Source organism: Excalfactoria chinensis, chromosome 31, assembly GCF_039878825.1.
Source record: "Excalfactoria chinensis isolate bCotChi1 chromosome 31, bCotChi1.hap2, whole genome shotgun sequence".
NCBI classification, from domain to species: Eukaryota; Metazoa; Chordata; class Aves; order Galliformes; family Phasianidae; genus Excalfactoria; species Excalfactoria chinensis.
In genome coordinates this window covers 651,823-673,006 of record NC_092855.1, presented here as the reverse complement: position 1 = coordinate 673,006, position 21,184 = coordinate 651,823, and the positions used below count along the sequence as shown (strand labels likewise).

At 59.6% G+C, this 21,184-nt stretch overlaps 5 protein-coding genes across 7 annotated transcripts; 2 read left to right on the top strand and 3 right to left on the bottom strand.

Moving 5' to 3' along the window:
• LOC140263464 (dnaJ homolog subfamily A member 1-like) lies at positions 1–4,024 on the top strand. Its single transcript, XM_072358355.1, has 8 exons — positions 1–118; positions 532–674; positions 801–996; positions 2,057–2,161; positions 2,238–2,465; positions 2,558–2,788; positions 2,991–3,091; positions 3,178–4,024. The coding sequence occupies exons 1-8, from the start codon at positions 1–3 to the stop codon at positions 3,400–3,402; spliced, it is 1,347 nt and encodes a 448-aa protein (XP_072214456.1). The 3' UTR covers positions 3,403–4,024.
• Positions 4,025–7,078: 3,054 nt separating this feature from the next.
• On the bottom strand, positions 7,079–10,367 carry CRABP2 (cellular retinoic acid binding protein 2). Its single transcript, XM_072358404.1, has 4 exons — positions 10,152–10,367; positions 8,149–8,327; positions 7,715–7,831; positions 7,079–7,603 (listed from the first exon to the last, which is right to left on the bottom strand). The coding sequence occupies exons 1-4, from the start codon at positions 10,219–10,221 to the stop codon at positions 7,553–7,555; spliced, it is 417 nt and encodes a 138-aa protein (XP_072214505.1). The 5' UTR covers positions 10,222–10,367; the 3' UTR covers positions 7,079–7,552.
• A 667-nt stretch (positions 10,368–11,034) lies between these two features.
• ISG20L2 (interferon stimulated exonuclease gene 20 like 2) lies at positions 11,035–17,005 on the bottom strand. 2 transcript variants are annotated; one of them, XR_011905913.1, is made up of 4 exons: positions 16,343–17,005; positions 15,607–15,807; positions 14,438–15,209; positions 11,035–11,468 (listed from the first exon to the last, which is right to left on the bottom strand). XR_011905913.1 is itself a non-coding variant. In XM_072358369.1 (3 exons), exons 1-3 carry the CDS (start codon positions 16,928–16,930, stop codon positions 15,099–15,101), a joined length of 900 nt encoding a protein of 299 aa, XP_072214470.1. In that variant the 5' UTR covers positions 16,931–17,005; the 3' UTR covers positions 12,086–15,098. The 2 variants fall into 2 exon arrangements, 1 of the variants encoding a protein (XP_072214470.1); XM_072358369.1 differs by lacking the exon at positions 11,035–11,468 and having other exon boundaries at positions 12,086–15,209.
• Positions 17,006–17,095: 90 nt separating this feature from the next.
• METTL25B (methyltransferase like 25B) lies at positions 17,096–19,469 on the top strand. 2 transcript variants are annotated; one of them, XM_072358378.1, is made up of 7 exons: positions 17,096–17,140; positions 17,352–17,558; positions 17,637–17,933; positions 18,008–18,070; positions 18,152–18,888; positions 18,974–19,161; positions 19,226–19,469. In XM_072358378.1, the coding sequence occupies exons 2-7, from the start codon at positions 17,454–17,456 to the stop codon at positions 19,381–19,383; spliced, it is 1,548 nt and encodes a 515-aa protein (XP_072214479.1). In that variant the 5' UTR covers positions 17,096–17,140; positions 17,352–17,453; the 3' UTR covers positions 19,384–19,469. The 2 variants fall into 2 exon arrangements, with proteins under 2 accessions (XP_072214479.1, XP_072214480.1); XM_072358379.1 differs by lacking the exon at positions 17,096–17,140 and having other exon boundaries at positions 17,420–17,558; positions 17,637–17,928.
• A 103-nt stretch (positions 19,470–19,572) lies between these two features.
• MRPL24 (mitochondrial ribosomal protein L24) lies at positions 19,573–20,931 on the bottom strand. Its single transcript, XM_072358380.1, is given in 6 exon segments — positions 19,573–19,791; positions 19,871–20,001; positions 20,076–20,179; positions 20,260–20,355; positions 20,432–20,731; positions 20,734–20,931. Coding segments are annotated over 6 exon segments (966 nt in total). The 3' UTR covers positions 19,573–19,654.
• Positions 20,932–21,184: the final 253 nt, after the last annotated feature.

The following is a 21,184-nucleotide window of genomic DNA, read 5'->3' as shown; positions in this document are numbered from 1 at the left end:
ATGAAAGAGCTTCGATCGGCGTTGGGGGCGTGTCCGTTGTTGGGACTCCCAGCCAATGGGAAGCGCGGGGGGCGTGGCCGGGCTTCCAGAGAGTTCGGAGACGGGCGGCGGAGCAGTGGTGAGTGCGGGGGGGGGGGGGGGGGGGGGGATCATCCCCTTTGCCCCCCGGTGACCCCCCGTGTTCCCCCCCACCCCCCACCCCTCCCACGTGTAGCTGCGACCCCGGCCCCGTTCTACCCACCCCCATCGGTCCCTGCGTCTCTTTATCCCCGCGGGGACCCTCGGTGTGTGCCCCCCCCCCCCTCCCCCTATTCCCCCTTATACACCCCCCCCCCCTCCACGAACAGCCCCATCCCGTATGAGCAGTGATAACTACCCCCCCCCCCCATACCCCCCCTTTTAGGCTCCAAAGCAACATTGGGGCTTATCAAAGGTCCCCACATGGAGCGGGGCAGCTTTGGGACTGTGGATACTTAGAGGGGGGGGACACCAAAGGGGGTGACACCTCCTCCCCCCCCCCCCCTTTTGCAGCAGTGAGGACGATGGTGAAGGAGACGGGCTACTACGACCTGCTGGGTGTGAGGCCGGGTGCCAGCCTAGATGAGATCAAGAGGGCATACCGGCGCCTGGCGCTGCGCTACCATCCCGATAAGAACCCCAGCGAAGGCGAGAGGGTAGGCACCCCCCCAACCTCACCCCATAACCTCACCCCATAACCTCACCCCATAACCCAGCCCCATAACCCAGCCCCACTGCCCTGCTCACCACCCCACACCCCCCTTTTCTCTTTTCCTTCCCAGTTCAAGCAGATCTCTCAGGCCTACGAGGTGCTGTCGGATGCTCACAAACGGGCACTGTATGACCGTGGAGGGGAGAGAGCCATGAAGGAGGGAGGTTTGGGTAACAGGGGCAGCCCTGGCTTTGGTTCCCCTATGGATATCTTCGATCTGTTCTTTGGAGGTGGTGTGAGGATGCGTGGCCGGGCGGACCGGCGAGGTATGAACAACAAGGGGACACTGGGATCTAGTATTGGGGTGACAGCAAGAGCAGAGAGATGGGACTGGGTTGACTTGTTGGCTCTGGGTAAGAACAACAAGGGGACACTGGGAGCTAGCATTGGGGTGACAGCAAGAGCAGAGAGATGGGATTGGGTTGACTTGTTGGCTCTGGGTATGAACAACAGGAGACACTGGGAGCTAGCATTGGGGTGACAGCAAGAGCAGAGAGATGGGACTGGGTTGACTTGTTGGCTCTGGGGATGAACAACAGGAGACACTGGGAGCTAGTATTGGGGTGACAGCAAGAGCAGAGAGATGGGATTGGGTTGACTTGTTGGCTCTGGGTATGAACAACAGGAGACACTGGGAGCTAGCATTGGGGTGACAGCAAGAGCAGAGAGATGGGACTGGGTTGACTTGTTGGCTCTGGGGATGTGTCTGACCCAATGCAATGGGACAGGGTTGACCTGCTCTGAAGACAGGACAGGGTTGACATGTTGGCCGTGTTGGCTCTGGGGGATGGGATGGGGTTGACTTGTTGACTCTGGGGACGCCAGCATCCAGTTGGTGGCCCCCAGGCCGCCTCGCTCCTCGCGCTGCACAGCCCAGCACGGTTCTTTGTCACCCTCATTACTTTCTCCACCTGCCCCTCTTCAAAGGGCCCTTCCCAGTCCCCCGCTGTCCCCAGGCTGGTGTGAGTCACCCAGTGCTGCCCTCGGCTCCCCACGGCCTTGGGGACGCAGGGCGTGCAGGGTGCTCTGGTGACAGCAGGATGCTTTAGGCTTGGGTCATGCAAGAGGGGATGGCCCTATGACTTGCCAGGGCGCTTCTTGCTGAGCTGGCAAGGATTTAATTGCGGGGCAATTAGGAGGAGAAAGAGAGCGTCCTGGCACCTCTGGGTAGGGCTGGTGATGAACAGCTGCTTCATGGTGAGGGCTGTGGGGCAGGGATGTGGGGCTGCAGGATCCGAGCTTCCTCCTGCCATGCAACAGCAGAGCAGTGGCTGAAGGTGCAGCCCTGTTGCATGTAGCAGGGTGCTGATCCAGGCTCTCTTCCAGGCAAGACGGTTGTTCATCAGCTCTCCGTGTCTCTGGAGGACCTCTACAACGGCACCACGCGCAAGCTGTCCTTACAGAAGAACATCATCTGTAGGAAATGTGGAGGTGAGGGTCTATGGGGACCGAGACAGGGGGTCAGCACCGTACCCAGCCCTCACCCCACACCTGCCCTCACCCGCAGGCTGCGGGGTGCGGGAGGGTGCACAGCGACGGTGCCCCAAGTGCCACGGCTCGGGCATGGAGGTGCGCATCCATCAGTTGGGGCCCGGCGTGATCCAGCAGATCCAGACAGTGTGCTCCCAGTGTCAAGGTCAAGGCGAATGGATCCGACCCCGCGACTGCTGCCTCACTTGCAACGGCCGCAAGGTTGTGAGGGAGAAAAAAATCCTCAGCGTCCACCTGGATAAAGGTGAGATGGAGCTGTGTGTGTGTTGGGGGGGGGAATTCACTTATGGTACAGCTTTGGAGCTTGGATCTGAGCTGCTGAATTTCTCCCTGTAGGTATGAAGGATGGGCAGAAAATCACCTTTCACGAGGAAGGTGACCAAGTGCCTGGTCTGGAACCTGGGGACATCATCATTGTCCTGGATCAGAAGGAGCATCCCGTGTTCAGGAGGAGTGGGGATGATCTGATTGTCAAGAGGGAGATCAGCCTGGCAGATGCTCTGTGTGGCTGCAGGCAGGTCATCCGCACGCTGGACAACAGGACCCTGCTCGTCGCCTCGCAGCCAGGTAGGATGGGGACATGGGGGACATGTGGTCCCATCCTTCACCGTCCTTTAGTTCTACCCTTCCCCAGCTCTACGGAGATGCAGCTTCTCCCCTTTTACCTCCAGATCTGCACAAAGTCCCCAGCAAAAAGCTGGGAGCAGCGTGGGGGGGCGCAGTGTGATGGTGCTGCGCATCACAGTGACACTCATCCTCTCTCTCTCAGGTGATGTCATCCGACCTGGGGATCTGAAGTGCATCCCTAATGAGGGGATGCCCGTCTACAGGAGCCCCTTCCAGAAGGGAAAACTCATCCTCAAGTTTGAGGTGAGGGGTGTGGGGTTGGGATGGGAGATGGACCCTGTTTGGCCACCCCATGCCCAACTCCTCTTCCAACCCTTCTATACCCACAGGTGAAGTTCCCTGAGCCTGGCTGGCTGCCCACCGAACGCCTGCGCCAGCTCCAGGCCTTCTTCCCACCTCAAGAAGAGGTGATGGCTACTGAAGACACAGAGGAGGTGGAACTCAGTGACTACACATCCCATGGCAATACGGGCCGGAGGCCGCATGGCGAAGCGTACCACGAGGATGACTTTGAGGATGGCACCCGTCAGCACGTTCAGTGCCAGACCTCGTAGCCGAGGCCATCGGGGGCTCGTCCCACGCAGGGGGGCAGGGGGCTGCGTGGTGGGGAAGGGGCTCAGAGAGCCATTGACCTTCAGGGATGTACATAGGTCACCTTTCCTACAGCATTCGCCCTTCTTTTGGAGCCATCCCCTCTCCCTGCGCCGGGACAGCGCAGCCCTGGACTGATGCTGAGCGGGGGCTGTACTGCCTGCCTCAGTTTCCCCATCTACAGTGTGGGGCCGGGAGCGTTGTGCCCAGCACTGGGCAGCTCTTGAGCATTCCACACCAAAGAGATCAGTGGGGAAAGCTCCAGCTCTGCTGCCCTCCACCTGCTCTGCCCTGCACAGGGCTGAGGACCCCTGCCCTGCAGCCCCCACCCCATGGGGTGATGCTGCCGCCGGTTCACTTGCTTTGCCCATTTCTTTCCTGCTGGAGTCTGGGTCTGGCCTGGGGAGCGGAGGGGGTTTCTCTTTTTCTCTTTGCACAGAAGGGGGTAGGGGGGGACCTGGCCCTTTTTATTTATTTTTGGAATAATTTTAAGTCTTTTTTTTGGGGGGGGTGGGGGAGAAGGGATGGAGAAGGGGAGGGTGGAGAGGACTTTGTATGTGGCATTAAAAGCGATCCCGACTCCTCCTCGTTGCCGTCCCATAGCTGCTCCCCCTGGGGGAAGCCTCGCGCACCACCCGCTTTGATCTGCGGGCGTGCCTCAGTTTCCCCAGCCTTGCTCAGCAGGGAGGGGAGCCGAGCTCCTGGCCCTGACCCTCGACAACCGCTGCTGCCCTCACAACCCGAGCCGTGCCCCCGCCGCAGGGAAAAGGCCCTTTGAAGCCACCCAGCGCCGGGAGGAGGGGAGACGGGCAGGGCCTCCCACTGCCCTGTCATTACCGGGGCAGCAGATGGGGAAACTGAGGCACGCCTCCATCGTCAACCCCCTCCCACCCCCGCCAGGGGTCAGCACCTCTTGGGCTCCTCCGTCCCGGGACTCCATTGCATCCCTAGGGATGGGGGTGGCAAAGACCCCCGCAAAAGGCTTCGTGCCTCGTTCCCACCCTGTGGGGGTTGAGCGGGTGGGTGGGGGGTCTCAAAGGCTCGTTATGGGGCAGAGCCTTCCCTATGAGGAGACCCCCCCCCTTCGTAAAAGATGAGCTCAAATGCTGAGGAACAAAAGCACCGGGGGCAAATCGGATCCCGTCCCCCCTCCTACAACGGGGTCAGCCTTAACATCATGACTGGAAAAGAGAGAGGGGAGGGAGGGTCCTGGGGGGGGCTGGATGGGGGGGGGGGGGGGTGCCCTGCTTTGGGGATGGCATCGCGTGGGGAGATGACAGCATCCCGCATCTGCCACCTCCTGAAGCCGGCGGCATTGGGGTACCGCCCTGCTGGCCCAGTTGTGGGCACCGCAGTCCCCGGCTGCCCCAGGCATCGCTATGGGGACGGCTGTGTCACCGCGTCCCAAGCGGGGACAGCGGGATGAGGGACCCTGGGGACCAGACAAGGCGTGCTGCCCGTCGGGAAACGGACCCAGTGGGACGGAGGTGCGGTGCCCTATGCTGGAGCCCAGGGGGCTGCGCTGTGCTCCTTGCGCTGTGCCCTCCCTGAGCCCCTCGGCAAGGGTGCAGTGCAGCAGTGCACTTGAAAACCCCGTCGTGGGGAGCAAGGAGCAGCGTGCATTCCTGCTCGAGCCCCATTATGAGGTTAGGGGTGAAATCCTTGCAGTGGGGCTGCAGACAGCCCAGCCCGCAGCTTGGCCCCATAGCAGGGACAGGAGCCAACGGCATCCCAGGACAAAGCCCCACTGCCCACCCCCCGACAGCATGAGGGGAGCCACCTGGAGAGACCCTGGGGACCCCAATCCCAAAGAAAAATACATGACAAAGGCAGAAGGGCCGCAGCCCCCCGTGGGTCACACATTCATCACCCGCAGCACAAAGCGGCTCAGAAGCCCCCAGCCCCTCGTAGGGCTTTGTCTGCGGCAGATGAAAGGCACGGGGCTGAGCTGGGGCCCCCTCCCCAGCCGGGGGCAACCCGGGGGTCAGCGGACAGCGGATTAGTGCCGGCTCGGGGGCACCCGCAGCCACCCACGGTGAGGTGTGTGTGTGTGTGGGGGGGGGATCCCTGCAGCCCCCTTTTGGGGGAACCCATCACTTTCCAATTGCGCACCGCTCTGCATCCTGGGACCCGCTCTAGCAGCCCCCCCCCCCCCCCCTACTCCCTCCCCTCCCTCCCGAGCCCTGCAGAGCCCCGCTCCCCTCCGGTCTTCGCACAATAAACAGAGGCTGAGAGGAGGAATCCGCCTTTGTTTCACTGAGCGGCCGCCATCCAGCTCTTGGCGTGGGGTAGCCAACGGCTGGGGCACGTCCCCTCTATACCCCCCCCCCATCACCAGCACAAGAAGTGGGATGGGACCCCCCAGGCCTCTCCATCCCCATCCAGATGTGCATCCCCCCCCCCCCCAATCCAGATGTGCAGCTCCAGCTGTTGGGGCACAACCCCCACCAGGGCCCCCTGCTGCCATCTCCGCTTTCACCACCGGCGCTGCTGCTTCCCCTCCCGCCCGGGGTTCGGAAGAGAGACAAATTGGAGCCGTCCCCTGGGCGGCTACGAAGAAAGAGGATATTCCTCTGGATCGGAAAACCGTGAGGGCCGAGGGTTGGAACGCATGGTTTTCATTAAGAGCTGTTCGAGGCGGATCGGTTCTGTTGCAGAATCTCAGGGGATAGAAACGAGTTTGGCTGTAAAGAGGAGGGGGCCGCCAATGCCCACCAGCCATCATTGCATGGCCGGGTGAATGGGGGGGGGGGGGGGGGATGGAAACGGACCGAGGAGGTGGAGGGGGGGGACTGGAACAGCTCCTGGTGCCACCCGGTCCCGTTACAGCACGGTGACGTCAGGAGCCGGCAATGGTCCAGATCCCGGTGTGGGGGGAGATTTGGGGCTCATTCCAGCGCTACCTGGAGGCACAGAGCTGCTCCATCATCACCTCACAACCCCCCCCCTCCTCTCCGCCCCCAAAGCTGTAATCCCACCACTCTCCCCCACAGAGGAACCTACAGCATCCCCCCCTCCTTAACCCCCCTTTCATCCTTGCGTCACCCCAAAGGCATCTGCAGCCGCTCCCGTCTTCCCAGGGCACATCTTTTGTTTCCCATCCACTCCTGGTAAAGCCCTGCTGCCACCACTGACACACCCAGGGAAGCAGCACAGTAGCCCCTGTGTCCCCCCTTACCCCTATAAAGCTCCCAACCTACCCGAGGTTTGCTGCTTTGCTGTTGGCTTTTCCCCCCACGTAATCAGAGTGCCAAGGGCAGGATGCTCACCAGGAGGCACTCAGCACCAACGCTGCCCCTTTAAAATGGGGAGAGTTTGCCAAGTGCTCCCTATACAACAACTCCCCACCGAGGAAACCCCCCCCCCCGTCCTCTCCCTTCTCCATCTCATCACCCACCCTGGGGCCATTAACACAGCCCAGATTGCACGGGGGCAGCCCAGCTGGCACCACGAGCATCTCCCTATGGCAACACTCAGGGTTTCCCCACCAGCCCTGCACCCATAAGGGCTCCGTGCTCCGGGTGCCCCGTGCTTCCCACGCAGGGATGTGCCACACTGCAAAGCCCGGCACCGCCTCTGCCCCCGGCCCTTTGCGCAACACTGGGGCTGTGGCACAAAGAAGGAACAGCGCATGTAAGTGGGGCCGGGAGGGATGGGGACAGCGGTGGGGGTCGGAGCTTTATTAGAAACAGGAGAGGGGAAACGAGGGGGGGGGGCGAGGAGACGTTCCCAGGGGTCGGAGCTGCAAGTCACCGCCGGAGCTGTTGAGTGTTTCCATTCCATTCGACTATTCACAAATAAATACTGGGGAGGGAGCAGAGCAAAGAAGAGCTTGCAGGGCTGTAGGGCAGGGTGAGGGTGCAGAGCACCGGGTATGAGGTTAAAGTGAACCAAAAAACAGTTATAATAATAATAAAAAAAAAAAAAACCTAAAAAAACATCGAACCTAAAAGGATGGAGTGTTTCCCAACACCCTGCTGCTCAGTGCACCCCCACAGCCACAGGGAATGGGGGGGGGGGGACACAAGGCAGCTACAGGGGGGACACAGGGCTATGGGAAAGGTGTGGGGTAGGAGGGGGGCTGGAGCCGTTGTGGGGTGATGGTTGGTGGTGTCACTCCCGGATGTACACTCTGGTGCAGACAACATCATCGGCTGTCATGGTCTGCAAGAAGGAGCAGCAGTCATGGCCCCCATTCCAGGAGGTTCCCAGCACACAAACAGCTCCTGTCCCTCCCACCCCCTGTTTTACCCCCCCCCCCCCCCCTTCACTCACCAGGATGAGCTCCCCATCGTTGGTCAGCTCCCTGGACCAGCCTGTCCGGGGTCCTTCACCCTTCAGCAGCCTCTGTTCACACACCATCTTGTTCTCACTCTCCCACTTGGCCAAGCTCTAAAGAGGGGAGACAGCAGCTCTGGGTTAGGGGGGGGGGGGAAGATGGGAAGCAGCCCCCAGCCCTACCAGGCAACACCATCCATCACCACCAAACAGATGGGGCCATTTGTCCCCACAGCCAGCAGTCGCCAGGCTCATGTATCACCTGGGGGCAGGGGAGGGGACAGGACTGCAAACTGGATGCATACACACACGCCACTGCGATTGCACATGTGTGATTGCACGTATTTACACAGATTCACGCTCACACGTGTGCGTTCACACACACATCACATCCATGCACATACACTGGTGCATCCCAGCCCAGAGCCCACCTTGCAGGGCCTCCCATCCACCGTTTGCTCCTCGAACTCCTCCCCGATCCTGAAGCTGATCTCAGTGGTGCGCACTGTGGTCGAGGTCTTGATGTAGAAGCTCTCGCCATCCTGCTTGATCTCCACTGCTGGCTTTGAGGCTGCAGCCACCGCGATCTTTCGCAGCATCATATTAACTCCTGTAAGCAGGGACTGGTGTCAGAGTGAACCCTCCCCATACCCTGATTGCTTGGCCCCTTGTGTGACCCATGGAGGGGAGGTTAAGTGCCTCTTGGGACAGTGTTCCAGAGCTGTGCCGAGCCACAGATGCTGCTACTTTCCTATGGAATTGGTTGCAGATGGGGATCACGAGGTCGTGCAAACACCCCCCTCTGAACTCAAGGCTCGATGCCATAAACCCCTGCGGAGTGCACAGCTCAGGGCAGGGGGCACGTGGCTGCCCCCCAACCCCCTCGCCATGACTTGGCAGTGACACAGCTTGGGAGGACCTCGAGCTCTGCAGACAGCACAGCATGGAGGAAAGGGGGGGGGGGTGATGAACCCCCCTCTGCACATCTGGGCCACATCTGGTGCTCGTTACCTTCAGTGGGGGGGGAGTTGTGTGGACTCCGGATGTGCCTGAGGGTGACTGGGAGGCACGCGGGGTGATGGCAGGGACATGGTGCAGGGCTCTCACCCCACATCTGGGGGCTGAAAGGGGGGGGGCAGAGGGGGGGTCTCCCACCCATCACTATGCCCCAACAGCCCCCTCCCTTCTTGCTAACCACAGTGCAGCTGCGGCTTTGTCCCCACTCCCCCAGGGGCTCATCCATCATGCCTTGAGCCCCCGGCTGTCACCCAGGCGGCCCCCGCTCCCCAGGGAGCTTCTCTTTGGGGACATTGTTCCCATGGTGTGACCCTCGGGCAGCTGAAGGCAGCAGGTCGACGCTTGGCCAGGACCCTGCTGCCCCCTCCCCAGTCCCATCCAGCTCCATGTACCCCCCCCGGGGAAGGGGGAGGGTCCCTGCAGACAGAGCAGAGCATCCCTAGAGGAACAAAACCTGCACCAGGAACAGATGCATCCATATAGGGCTGCTCCCACCGTGATGCTAAAAGGCATCCCTGTGTGGGCATGAAGTTAAAGTGCTCCCCAAAGGCAGTGGGAGCCATGGGGGTAGCACAGTGCCTCTGGAGGGGGGGGGTGTGGGGGGTGGGTATCACCCAAGGCTGAGGGTTGGGGGTGCCCCATGTGCTGCGTGGGAAAGGCAGAGCCTGCTCTGCGCCCGGCAGATTGATTTTCCTGATGAGGTTTCCCTGCACCACTTCACTGGTGGTGATGGAGGGGAAAGAGGGAGGAGGGGGCGAAGAGGGAGTGAAATCCAAGAAAGTGATAATTATACTGAAGTATTTGTTACGTATCCCCTAACTTGGAAAATATTCGGCTCCAGCGACTCCTCGGCGGGTGGGGAGGGGTCAGGCAAAGGAGAGCAATGGGGGGGCTCCAGCCTTGCCCAAAACCTTGGGACCCCCGTGGTGTCTCCATGCACAGCCCCCAGCTTAGGACCTGCAGTGCTGGAGGGGTAGAGGGGGAGAAGTGGGGGACAAACTGAGCTCTGCAGGCTGGGGCCGGATTTGGGGGTACCACACTCCATCTTATTGGGTGCAATTGGGGTGTGGGATGTGGGGTGCTGGGGGTGCTCATGCAAGGGGTTTAGTGCAGGGAGAGCCTGAAGGTTTGCAGTCCAGAGTTACCACTGTGGTGGGGAAACTGAGGCAGGCAGAAGGGTGCGAGGAGCTCAGGCTGCAGCTGGGGGAGGGGGGGGGATCCAAGCTGTGCCTCAGTTTCTCCAGGGGGAAGAGGAATGGGGTGGGCTGCAAGATGCAGGAGTAGGGAGCAGAGGGGCCGGGGAGCCCACCCGAACCCCGGGGGTTCTATGTCAAATCCCCGACCCACGCAGCTGCTCCGGGGGGCGATGGGAACCGGACTCCCCCCTCTCCTCACCCATCCAGGGGCTCGCACTCACCCAACGCTTTGAGCAGCTCTTCGAAGTTCTCGGAGCTCTTCATCTTCCAGTTCCCGGAGAAATTGGGCATCGCGGACGAAAGGAGGGAACCGGGGGATGGGGGGGGGTGGAGATGGTGCTTGAAAGGAGCAGGTGGTGGTAACGCACCGAGGGGCACCGGCACCGCCGCTCCGTCTGCTCCTCCGGTACCGGCACCGCCGCTCTCCCGTCCCGCAGCTGTTCAATCGGGCTCCGGCCCCGCGCTGCCGTTTTATGGCCGGGCTCACCCGCTCCGCCCCCGCCCCGGCCCCGCTGCCGGAGGAGCCCCGCGCTTCTCTCACCTGTGGGGCTGAGCACCGGCACAGCCCGGGGGGGGGGGGGGGGAGGGAACTACGGGTGGGGGCTGAGGAATACGGGCACCCCTCCTTCGTCCTTAAATCTTCCATCGTTCCCCCAAAACTTCCTTAATTCCCCCAACTCATCAATCAGCTCCAAAACTCGCAGCATCTCCCTAAAGTTCCAGAACCTCTCCAAACTTCCCACGTCCCCCCAAACTGCTCCCATCTTCCCCATAAGTGAGGTCCATCCCAAACCACCCGCACCTCCCTGATGCCTACATCCCCCCTATAACATCCCACAAAGGATTAATCTCCCCACTCAACCCCAATCTGCCTGCACTCCCCAAGAGCTGCCTGCACCTCCCTCAAGTCTCCATCCCCCCGAACTACCCACATCCCCCCCAAAGCTTCCCACATCCCCCCCCCCCCCCAAAATCCCTGTCATCCTCCTGCTGTCCACATCTCCCCAATACCTCTTGCATCACCCAATCTACCTCCATCCTTTCCACAACCCCCCCCCAAGACTTCTCACACCCCTTCAGTCTGCCTACAGCCCCCCCCCAGCAGCCCCAGCTGGGGATGGATTGCTGCCCAGCCCTGTGCCCGCTATGTGCTGGTGTGCACCAGGTGTGCAGGGTTCTGTGCTTGCACACGCATGTGCATGCAATGTGTCATATGCTTGTGTGCTTGCAGTGTTTGTGCACACGTGCAGCTGTGCTCAGCCCCACTCTATCCGAGCCCCCGTGCCCAGAACAGAACCCACTGGTCTATATGCGGGGCTGAGGGAAGTTTGCTTTGGCTGCAGGCCGGGGGGAAAGCAAGATTAACTGCTAATGTGAGATTAAAGCTCTGATAGATTGGATCTGCTCAGAGCACGATGAATTGTTTGCTGGGGTTTCTCTCTGGTGAGATGCCCGAGGAAGGAGCTGTGTGGGGCGCATTGTGCCGTGATGCCATCCCAGTGCAGCACAATAAATGATGTTTGGGATCATTGGCAGCCCTGAAAAGGAGGGAGACAAGATTTTGGGGGTGAAAACAGAGCATGAAAACAGACTTCTGTGCTGTGGTGGACACCCTCAGTCAGATCCATGCTGCCACTCTCCCCATTGTATGCAGGAGAGATGACTGTCCCACAGCACATTGAGGGTGCTGAGGGCACCCAACAGCTGGACATCTCTTCACAGCCCGTGTGAACCACCAGTAAAGCTGAGCTCATTGCTTACAGATTTCGAAGTGCCTTCCAGTTCCCTCCTATCCCTATGGAGGATCCTGAAACCCCCTTTTTCCTTTGAGTTACCTCCCCTCCTCCTGGCCTCGATTTCCTCGCCCCCAAAATATCTGGGCTGTGATTTTTGTGAGCCAAGCCCTGGCTTGCAGCATGCCTCTAATCCCCCGAAGAACAGGATTTGTAACAAAGGGCTGACATAACCTTACCTACAGCATTGCCGATGCTCCGTGCATTGGAATCATGGAGAAAGGAACAAACCTCACACTGCACCCACCCCGTGCAACCCCCGGGCAGAGTTGGAGGGGATCTAACAGGGGGTCAACCCCCACCATCCCTTTCATCCCTGTGTAACAGGATCTATGTCCCCTCCGGCACAGGGGGATGAACGATGCTGAACGTTTACCCCCATATTTGGAGAAAAGAGTGGAAAAAAAAAGAAGAAGAAATGCCACATTTCCAGGAGAACCGGCTGCAGGGGAGCAAGGGTGGAGCGCAGGCAAAGCTGCAGACCCTCACACTTAAGCCCTCAGGATGCAGCCGGGTAGAAACCCCCAGGCAGCTCCACATCTGGAAGGAATTGCATGGGGAAGGGTGGGGATAAACCCTCTCTGTTCCCCCCTTTCCTGGCCCACGAAGCCCCTGGATCTGGCTACAAACCCGCGTGGGGCCACTCATGCCAGGATGGCTGTGCATGGAGATGGGGATTACGCTGGAGCCACGGAGCTCCCACACTCAGCTGCACAGCTGGATCAGCCACTGGAAACAGCTGGCACTGCAATACACCACAGCAATCCCAGCAAACCGCAGCCCCCCAGTGCCTCCATCTGCATGGAGTGACCACAACGATGGCCCTGAGCCCCTTGCAGCGTGCACAGCAGTAGCACAGCACCCATGGGACCCCATTGTGATCCCTGCTGGAGCCCCCCATCCCCAGGCTGTGACCCCCCAGGAGCTCCATGAAGGGGGGGCTCACCCAGCATCTGCTGACAAGATGGGGCTGGACTGCCTGCTTCTCATTTCCAGACGTAAAAACCCTTTTTTAACGGTCGGCCATTTATAACCCAGATTGTAAACTCCCACCCCACTTTAATTGCTTCCAAACGCAGCCAGACACAAAGGCACCCGGGCCTCTCCAGTGCCTCCTCACCTTCCTTTGTGCTCGGAGCCACAACAGCACAGTGATGGACACATGTTGCATGAGGCACTTGTGTGCATGGCTGATCCTGTGCCCCACTATTGCATGGCTTGAGCATCCCTCATTGGCACAGTGGATAAAACCTTCAGTGTTCATACACAAAATGAAGGGCTCCACCTAGAATTCCCCCTCGGTCTTTGCTGTCTGGCCCTATCCTTTGCACCAGGGCCCCACTGTCCCCTCCTAATGACCCAGACATCCCCAAACCCAGCAGATATTTAATGAGTGTCTCTCGCTCGGCTGCTCTCGTCACGCAGCCAAACATCTGGAGGTTGGGAAGTGCTTTATTCCGGCCACGATTGTCGCTCCCACCCCTTATCCCTGCCTGGGACATGCTGAGAGCTGAGCATAAAGGAATAAACACCCCCAAAACACTGGAAAATGTGACGTGCGTTCAGGTCCGTCGCGTCCAGTTACTCATGGAGATGCACTGGCCAGGCTGGCTGAGCTCCCAAGGTCTGCTCAGCACCGGCAGCGCCCACCAGCTGGAGCTGTGGTGATGGAGGAGGTGCAGAGGGATAGCAGACTGGGCTGGGCATGTTGGTTTTGGCTGCCCCACTCCTCATGCAGGGAAGGGAGTGAGGGCTGAGGCTCTCTCCTGCTGCCACCCCAGCAGGACTCTGGGTGGGCAGAGCCCATGGCCAAGGGAACAGCAGCAGTGGGGGGGGCTCAAGGGTAAGATCCAGTTGGTTCCCAGCCCACTCTGCCCTGGGAACAGCACATCCACCAGGGAGGGACAGAACAGAGCACAACCTAACTTAAGCCCAGCAGGACCCATTTTGCTCCCTAAGCCCCTCTGCTCCTCCAATCCCAGGGCTCAGGTGCAGATGAGGGATCCAGATGAGGGACAGCAATCACCCCATGCTCCAGGGGTCTGCTTGGAGCCCAGGAGGACAGAGCTCTGCTGATCTGCATGAGGCATGGGCACCTCTGCCCTGACTGTGCAGCCCTGACCCCAAAATGGGGGGTCAGAAACAAGATTTAAAGGTGGGGGAGCAGCCCGTGCCTGCAGTCCTGGTCAACCCACTTTGGGACTGACCTGTTGAGGCCGGCGCCTGCTCCTCTGCAAGCTCTTCCCCAGCCCCCTCCTAAACTGCTTTGATTTCAAACAACATCAAGATTTCATGCAGAGCCTTCAAGCTGGAGATGTGGGAAGTGCCTCCTGCTTCCCCTGTTGCTCCATACACAGCCACGCTTGGCAATGTGGAACACAGGGGGACAGACGTGGTCGGCATATACCCCACGGGTGCAGGCTGCACTGCTTCCTGTGCACTCGGGGCTAAGCACCTTCCCTAGGGCCCTGCAGCCAAAAGGAAGGGCTTGTTAATCATTTCTTTTTAATGGGCATTTGGAACATAAACATTTCACTTCAAAGCAGCACCACGGTGGGCTAACCAGAGCAGATCGAGAACTCGGGCCACATTCAAGAGCTCAGCAAACAAAATACATGTCGGTTTTCAGAGGTGTCTGTAAAGGACACAGCGTCCCCGGTGGCAGAGACAGATGGCAACAGTGATCCCACCCCAGCCCCCGCAGCAGCACTTACGCAAAGAGGAAGACAGCACTCAAATCCCATGGTGGAACAGCTTCCAGGTGTGTGGGGACTTCTCAGCTGTCGGGACCTGCCTCAGCCCGCTTCTGTCCCGGAGCCATGTGGCAGTCATGGCCCCAGCTGGTCCTTGTTAGAGGTAGTTGTGAAACATGGGAGATAACTGGTCTGAGGACGTGAGGGGTTGTTCCTTGGGTTTGGATCTGTGCTCAGGATCAACCTGGCTGGTGTGGCCCCAGTGCTGCCCCCCTGTCTCCTCTCTGCCCACAGCTGGGCAGAACCCATCCACAAGGGTCCCCCAGATGCCCTCCATTCTTCCTGGTAGAGCCAGGCTTGGGCAACCCAACATGACTGGGGTCCCACAGGGCTCTGACAGCCCAAAACTGCTCTGGGACTGGACAGACCCCCCAGAAGGCACAGGTGATGTGGACCCTGCTCTCCCCACATCTCTGATGGGGTACAGAGCACGGTATAACAAAGGCACATGCAATGCTCAGAGTAGGGAGAAAGAACAGTCATAAGTTGGTAATGCCACTATCCCCACTACCATTGAGCTAGAGTGCCCTAGAGCACTTGCTGCCTCTGCTCCATCCTATTCTTCCTCTCACTGGCTCATGGCTCTGTGATCCATGAGGTTTGGGCTGGACTGTGGGGGCAGTCATTCCTGCTCAGAGTTCAGCAAGTGTTGCTCCCACTCTGCCTCCACAACCTTGTACAGCTCCATGGCGGTCCTGGCGTCCTCCACTGAAGAATGTCCGCTTTTGCCAACCTGTTGGGGACAGTGACAAGGGGTTGGCACAGCCCAGGGCACTGCTGAGAAAGAAAAAGCCCCAGCAACATTCTCAGCTGCTGGCTCTGCAGCTGAGTTGCTCTTGCAGAGGCCTTGCAGGGAAGAGATTGAGGTACACGACAGTGACTGACCTTGGGATTCCCCAGCCCCAGGATGGGACAGAATATCCCTCCACCCCCTACCTGAGCATAGATTGCAAAGAAGCAGAGCAAACCTCTCTGCTCTTGCACACTCCCCACAGCCCCTTCACACCGCCTGTTTGTTCTCCATGTTCCTTGGGAACACTGAGGAATTTCTTGCCCCAGAAGTAGCTTTGCAGCACCCTTCTGTGGCAGCTGCTGAGATGAGGAGTGAGAAACAGGACCCAGCAGCAGACCTGGATATCTTTGTGCAGCAATTCCTTGGCGAGGCGCTTCAGGGAGATGCTGACATTCTCGGGGAACCCACCCTTTTGGTTCAACAAGGGGATTTTGGATGTGTCACGGGTGAGTGCTTTTGGATGGGAGTACTTGAGAGCTTTGAAGTCGTTGTGTATGGCATGGCCAACCACCACCTTTCCGGAAAGGATCTTCAGGATCTGGGGAAGAAAAGAAAGAACATTAGAAGAGGCTCCAGTGTACCATGCTGCACAATGGAGGGTCCTGCCCCACAAGCAGAGTGATGCTCACAACCAGGAGCATAAATCTATCAGTGAGAATCACAGCTTAGGGCTATGATGTAGAACTGAATGGGAGCAGCAGAAGCATGGAAAGACATCCCCTCTGCTGCAGGATGGGGGTTGGGATGTGGACCAAGATACCATGTCCTCAGCAGTCCCCCACCCACCACAGTCAGCCCTCAAAGGCCACCACAGGCTGCACTCAAAGCCCACCACAGGCTGCACTCAAAGCCCACCACAGGCAGCCCTCAAAGGCCACCACAGGCAGCCCACAAAGCCCACCAGACCACCCTCAGAGCCCACCAGACCACCCTCAGAGCCCACCAGACCACCCTCAAAGGCCACCACAGGCAGCCCTCAAAGGCCACCACAGGCTGCACTCAAAGGCCACCACACTCAGCCCTCAAAGCCCACCAGGAATCAAGCCCCCCTTCCCCACCCCATAGCATCACACCTCCCTCTGTGCCTTGCAGAAAGGCACCGCGTTGACCATATGCTTCTTGCGGATGCCGCTCCAACGGGTCCGGTAATCCACGATGGGCGCTGAGGGCTTCACGTAACGATCATACAACACATCACCCTCATAACCCACAATACTACAACGAGCCAAGTCACTGATGCGCCCACCGGGCCCAGTGCCCACCATCTCACAGTCTATAGCCACGAACTTGCTGGGTGCTGGAGGCAGCCCGGAGGCTCCCAATGAACCCTTAGCAGCGTTATTTGCTCCTTGTGGCAACGCTTTGCTGCCCGTTTCTTGCTCGGTGCTGCAGGTTAAAGGCTCGTTGCTACCGGAGGAGCCGGCGGGGTCTTTCTTTACGTGCTTCTCCCCGCCGCCCTCCGCCCGTTTCCTCTTCCTGCGGCCTCTACCGCCGCATTTCTTTAGGCCTCCTCCTTTAGGTTGAAGGGTCGCCGGGAGCTGTTTGCGTTTCCGTTCTAAATGCCGTCTCCTCACGAATCTCCTGTGTTTACGGTTCCCGGTCGGGACCTCACGGGAGCGATCGACGACCCCAAAAGTGACGTTAAGGATGAGGTCCGACATGCTGAAGCCGGCAAGGCCCGGCAAGGCCCGGCAAGGCCCAGCACGCCTCCCTCCTCCCCCCTCCGCCCCCACCAACGGAAGCGGAAACTGCCGGCAACGGAAGCGCCCCGTGCGCCTGCGCAGTGGGGGGTGATGGGAGAATTGCGCGTGCTCCTTGGGTGCCCAGCGAGCGGTTGCGCATGCGCGGCGGGAAGACGGAGGGGCCGGGCGGTGAGTGGCGCATGGGGCCGCTCTGGCCTGCGGGAGGGGCGTCTCTATGGCCCAGGAGTTGGTTGGGGGGGGTGGGGGGAGGTTGGCTCATCTCGCGACCCTGTGATGTCACGACCCTGTGATGTCACGGGTGCAGGTAAAGAGCTGTGGCTATGGATGGTGTCCCCAGCCCTATAACATGGCTCTGAAGGGATGTTTTGGCTCTTATCAGGTCATGGGAAGGCAGGGGGTTGGCATCCCTGAGTGACGTCATGGCCTCCGAGGATGAGGGGGGTCTCTGAGTGACGTCACAACTTCAGGTGACATCACGGCCATGGCAGGTGCCCCCCGCCCCCCCCTGCATTGGGAGCAGCAGCGAGCAGCCAACATCATCCGCCTCCTGTCACTGTACCGGCCCCTCCTCGACTCCTACATCATCGTGAGTGTCCTCAGCGTGTCCTCCATGTCCCCATCGTGTCCCCAGCCCCGTGCTCAGCAACTTTCCCTCCCCCCACAGGACTTCTTCACTGAGGGGCTGTGGGCAAAGCTCCCATCTGCGTGGCAGGCAGCCCTAGAAGCGGCAGAGCCCCCCCAGCTGGCAGCCATGCTGCTGGGCAATGGAGGCATGGTGGGGCAGGGTACAGTGTGGCCACTCTCCCTGCTGGCTTTCACCGCTGCTGTTCATGCCCTTTCCTTCCCCCGGGGGCAGTTGGGATGTGCCTCACGTCCACCCTGTCAAAGCCCCCACTTACACCCACTTCTGCGTCGCCACGTCAAGCCTAAGAAACAGCATGAGATCTGGCGCCTGGGTAAGGTGGGTGCCTCAGTTCAAACCTTGTTGTCACCTCACGGCTTCCATGTCAACCCACGGTCCCTTCTCTCCCACAGGTACTGCAGCAGCTGAGCAAGGCCACGGGCTGTGACCGTGTGGTGGATGTAGGTGCAGGGCAGGTAGGAAGGGGCTACAGTGAGGTGACCCTCAGGGATGTCCCCCACACAAGCACGTCCCTTTATCCTCTTGTCCCCCTCCAGGGCCACCTCTCACGTTTCCTGGCCTTCAGTCTTGGCTTGTCTGTCACTGCTGTGGAGGGTGATGGCCGCCTGGTCAGCCTTGCAGAGCACTTTGACCAGGAGCTGCTGCGGGAGCTGGAGAAAGCCCAGGCACGAGGTTACAGTAGGAAGCCATCACCATCCCAACACCACCCAAACGCAGCCTCAGACCCTACAGATCCTGCATCCCTTTGTCCCCGATGCCCTCAACACGTAGCTGGCTGGCTGGACCCACAAGCACCTGGGCAAGAGTTCCTGCTTGCCCCCACTCCAGGGCCAGCCCTCGCTGCCAGGAACCCACTGGCTGGGCCTGTGGATAGCGAGCAGGTACTGCTGACAGGTCTTCATGCATGTGGGGACCTCAGCGTGGCCCTCCTGCGTCACTTCGCCCACAGCCCCCAGGTGGCTGCTGTCACCTCAGCAGCTTGCTGTTATATGAAGCTCTCCACGTGCCCTGAGCCAACTGACTCCAGCCTTCCAGGATACCCACTGAGCACATGGGTGGCTGGGCTGCCGGGCCACACGCTGTCCTACCGGGCTCGTGAAGCTGCATGCCATGCTGTGGAGGAGTATGCAGAGAGGCTGCGCAGGGATAGTGAATGCTTGCGTATTCACTGCTACCGTGCTGTGCTGGAGACCCTCATCCAGGCAGCTGACCCCAGCAAGAAGCACCTGGGAGTGCAGACAATGAAGAAAGCCCACACACTCAGCTTCCCTGAGTGCGTATGGGGTGGGTGCCCCCTTCGATCCCCTCCTGGCATCTTCCTTGGGCACTTGTAGGACCGGTATGGCTTTATCCCACAGATATGCCAGGCTGGGGCTGACCCTTGTGGGGCTGGATTCAGCCACTGTGCCTCTGGATTCAGAGTCGGTGTGCAGCATGCTGTGTCAGCAGCACAAGGTGGTTGCCTTCTTCAGCTTGGTGCTGCTGCTGGCCCCACTGGTGGAGACCCTCATCCTGCTTGATCGTCTCCTGTACCTGCGGGAGCAAGGTGGGTGCCAACGGGGTAGGGGGCTGTGGGGAACTGCAGGTGCCAACCATCTCTTTGTCCACAGGTTTCCAGTGTGCCCTCGTGCCCCTCTTCAACCCCCGCTTCTCCCCACGCAACCTGGTGCTGGTGGCCACGCGGGTGCCACTGGATGCAGTGCTGTCAGGCCTGGATAAGGACATCTGTGAGGATGAAGACATGGTGAAGGGTGAAGCGAAGCCCTGAGAGCAGGCTGAGCAATACTGTGGGGACTGACGAGTGCCCAGTTGGTGGCTGTGAGGCAACGAGCTACAATAAAACCTGGTTTTATACAATGCAAAGTTTAGACTGAGTGAGCAGGAGGGGAGGGGGGCACAGCAGGATAGTTTGCATCCTGGCAGTGTGATCCAGAGCTGCCAAAAAGCACCAAAGCCATGAAAAATAAAGGGACATCTTTATTGCAAACCGCTACCTTTGGAGCACAGAATGCAGCTCCAGGCCAGGTTCCACATAGGATTTAATACCAGTAGGACTTCTTGGCCCTGCGTGTCTCCACAATCCCCATGGCATCCATGATCTCCTCCTCAAAGGTCTTCAGGGACGGCGTGTAGGTTTTGTCCAGCGTGTCATCCACCGACGTGTCCTTGGGGCCATCTGCGAGTGGAGGGGACGGCGCTGAGCCTCCAAGCACCATCTGGGTGCTGCAGCTCACAGTGACCCCCCATCCCCTCACCGATCCACTGCTCAGGAACGATGCCATCCCGACGTTGCCTCAAGGGGAGGGGGATGATGCGGCCGGTGCGTAAGGAGACACGGACACGTTCTCCTTCCTCTGTGTACCTCCAGTCCACCTCTGTTGGCTTCCTGATGGGCACAGGGGTGTGAGAAGGTCAGGCCTGAAGCCAACAGCGGGTTCCCCACCTCCCCATATGAATTACCTGTCCTCAGGGTCCACCAGGGAGATCTGATTGAGCAGCAGAGGGGCCTCGCTGGCAATATAAGTGCTGCTGTACTTGGCGTTCCTATTGACATAGCGGTAGTGCTGCGGGGACAGGGCAGGGTTATTGCTGCTCTGTGCCTATTGGGATGCACTTGGGGGTCACCTCCATGCTCAATACTCACCGTGTTCAACCCTTCCACCACCACCCAGTTACGGGCACGTACAACCTGGGTGACCAAACCCTGCTTCCCTGCATCCTTCCCGGTCAGCACTTGGACCTGCAATAGGTTGGGGGGGGGGTGTTTAGCCTTTAAGGGAGGCCCACCTCGCTTGGCCTTTACGCCGTGTGCTCACCGTGTCACCTCGGAACACCTTCCAATCCTCCCTGCTGATGGGTTCCACAAAGATCTTCTTGCGACGCTGACCCGGTGGGTTTCGAAGGCGTTCGGCTGCGGTACCGGGTCTCCAAGTACCGTGTCGGTAATCCCTGGGTAGCTTAGGTTTAGCTGCCAGGCCCAGGAGAGCCGAGAGGCGCATGGCGGAAGGGCTGGGGGTCGTATGAAGCCCCCCCCCCCCCCTTAAGCCCCCGCCCCCGTAGGCCGCTGGCACCGCAGCGCCCACCGGAAGCTGTCTCTCTGGCGCGGTGCATCTCGGGAAAGCGGCAACGATTGGATGGAGCAATCACGTGGGAAAGACGCGCGGGGGGCACGCTGGGAGTTGTAGTTTCAAAAGGCTCCCACTGCCGCCATTGCGGCAATAGGAGCAGGAATGGGCCTATGGTGCAGGAGCCAGGCCAGGGCTCCATTTGCTACTATAGCTCCTTGGGGTTCAGGGCAGCAGCCCGGGGCCTCCATTGCTTCCCTTTAGTTTTATCCCTCTTCCAACTGTGTCTCATTTCACCTCCATCCTCACTTATGTTCCCTTCAGGCCTCATTTTGCCAACCAAGAACACAAAATAACACAAAATAACCCAAAATGGGGCCTAACACTCCAACTGTGTCTCATTTCACTTCTATCCTCATTTATGTTCCCTTCAGGCCTCCCTTTTGCCAACCAAGAACACAAAATAACCCAAAATGGGGCCTAACACTCCAACTGTGTCTCATT

Bases quoted from the DNA above. Each gene is read 5' to 3' on its own strand.
- ISG20L2 (XM_072358369.1), bottom strand. From the start codon at position 16,930: ATGTCGGACCTCATCCTTAACGTCACTTTTGGGGTCGTCGATCGCTCC. The intron at 15,808-16,342 runs GTGTGATGCTAT...TTTCTTCCCCAG, and splicing joins TCTGCAAGGCACAGAGGGAG to ATCCTGAAGATCCTTTCCGG. The intron at 15,210-15,606 runs GTCTGCTGCTGG...TGTCCCCAACAG, and splicing joins TGCTGCACAAAGATATCCAG to GTTGGCAAAAGCGGACATTC.
- CRABP2 (XM_072358404.1), bottom strand. From the start codon at position 10,221: ATGCCCAATTTCTCCGGGAACTGGAAGATGAAGAGCTCCGAGAACTTC. The intron at 8,328-10,151 runs GTGAGTGCGAGC...CCCTGCTTACAG, and splicing joins AGAGCTGCTCAAAGCGTTGG to GAGTTAATATGATGCTGCGA. The intron at 7,604-7,714 runs GTGAGTGAAGGG...TCCTTCTTGCAG, and splicing joins ACGATGGGGAGCTCATCCTG to ACCATGACAGCCGATGATGT.
- METTL25B (XM_072358378.1), top strand. From the start codon at position 17,454: ATGGCAGGTGCCCCCCGCCCCCCCCTGCATTGGGAGCAGCAGCGAGCA. The intron at 17,559-17,636 runs GTGAGTGTCCTC...CTCCCCCCACAG, and splicing joins TCCTCGACTCCTACATCATC to GACTTCTTCACTGAGGGGCT. The intron at 18,071-18,151 runs GTAGGAAGGGGC...GTCCCCCTCCAG, and splicing joins TGGATGTAGGTGCAGGGCAG to GGCCACCTCTCACGTTTCCT.
- LOC140263464 (XM_072358355.1), top strand. From the start codon at position 1: ATGAAAGAGCTTCGATCGGCGTTGGGGGCGTGTCCGTTGTTGGGACTC. The intron at 675-800 runs GTAGGCACCCCC...TTTCCTTCCCAG, and splicing joins ACCCCAGCGAAGGCGAGAGG to TTCAAGCAGATCTCTCAGGC. The intron at 2,789-2,990 runs GTAGGATGGGGA...TCTCTCTCTCAG, and splicing joins GCTCGTCGCCTCGCAGCCAG to GTGATGTCATCCGACCTGGG.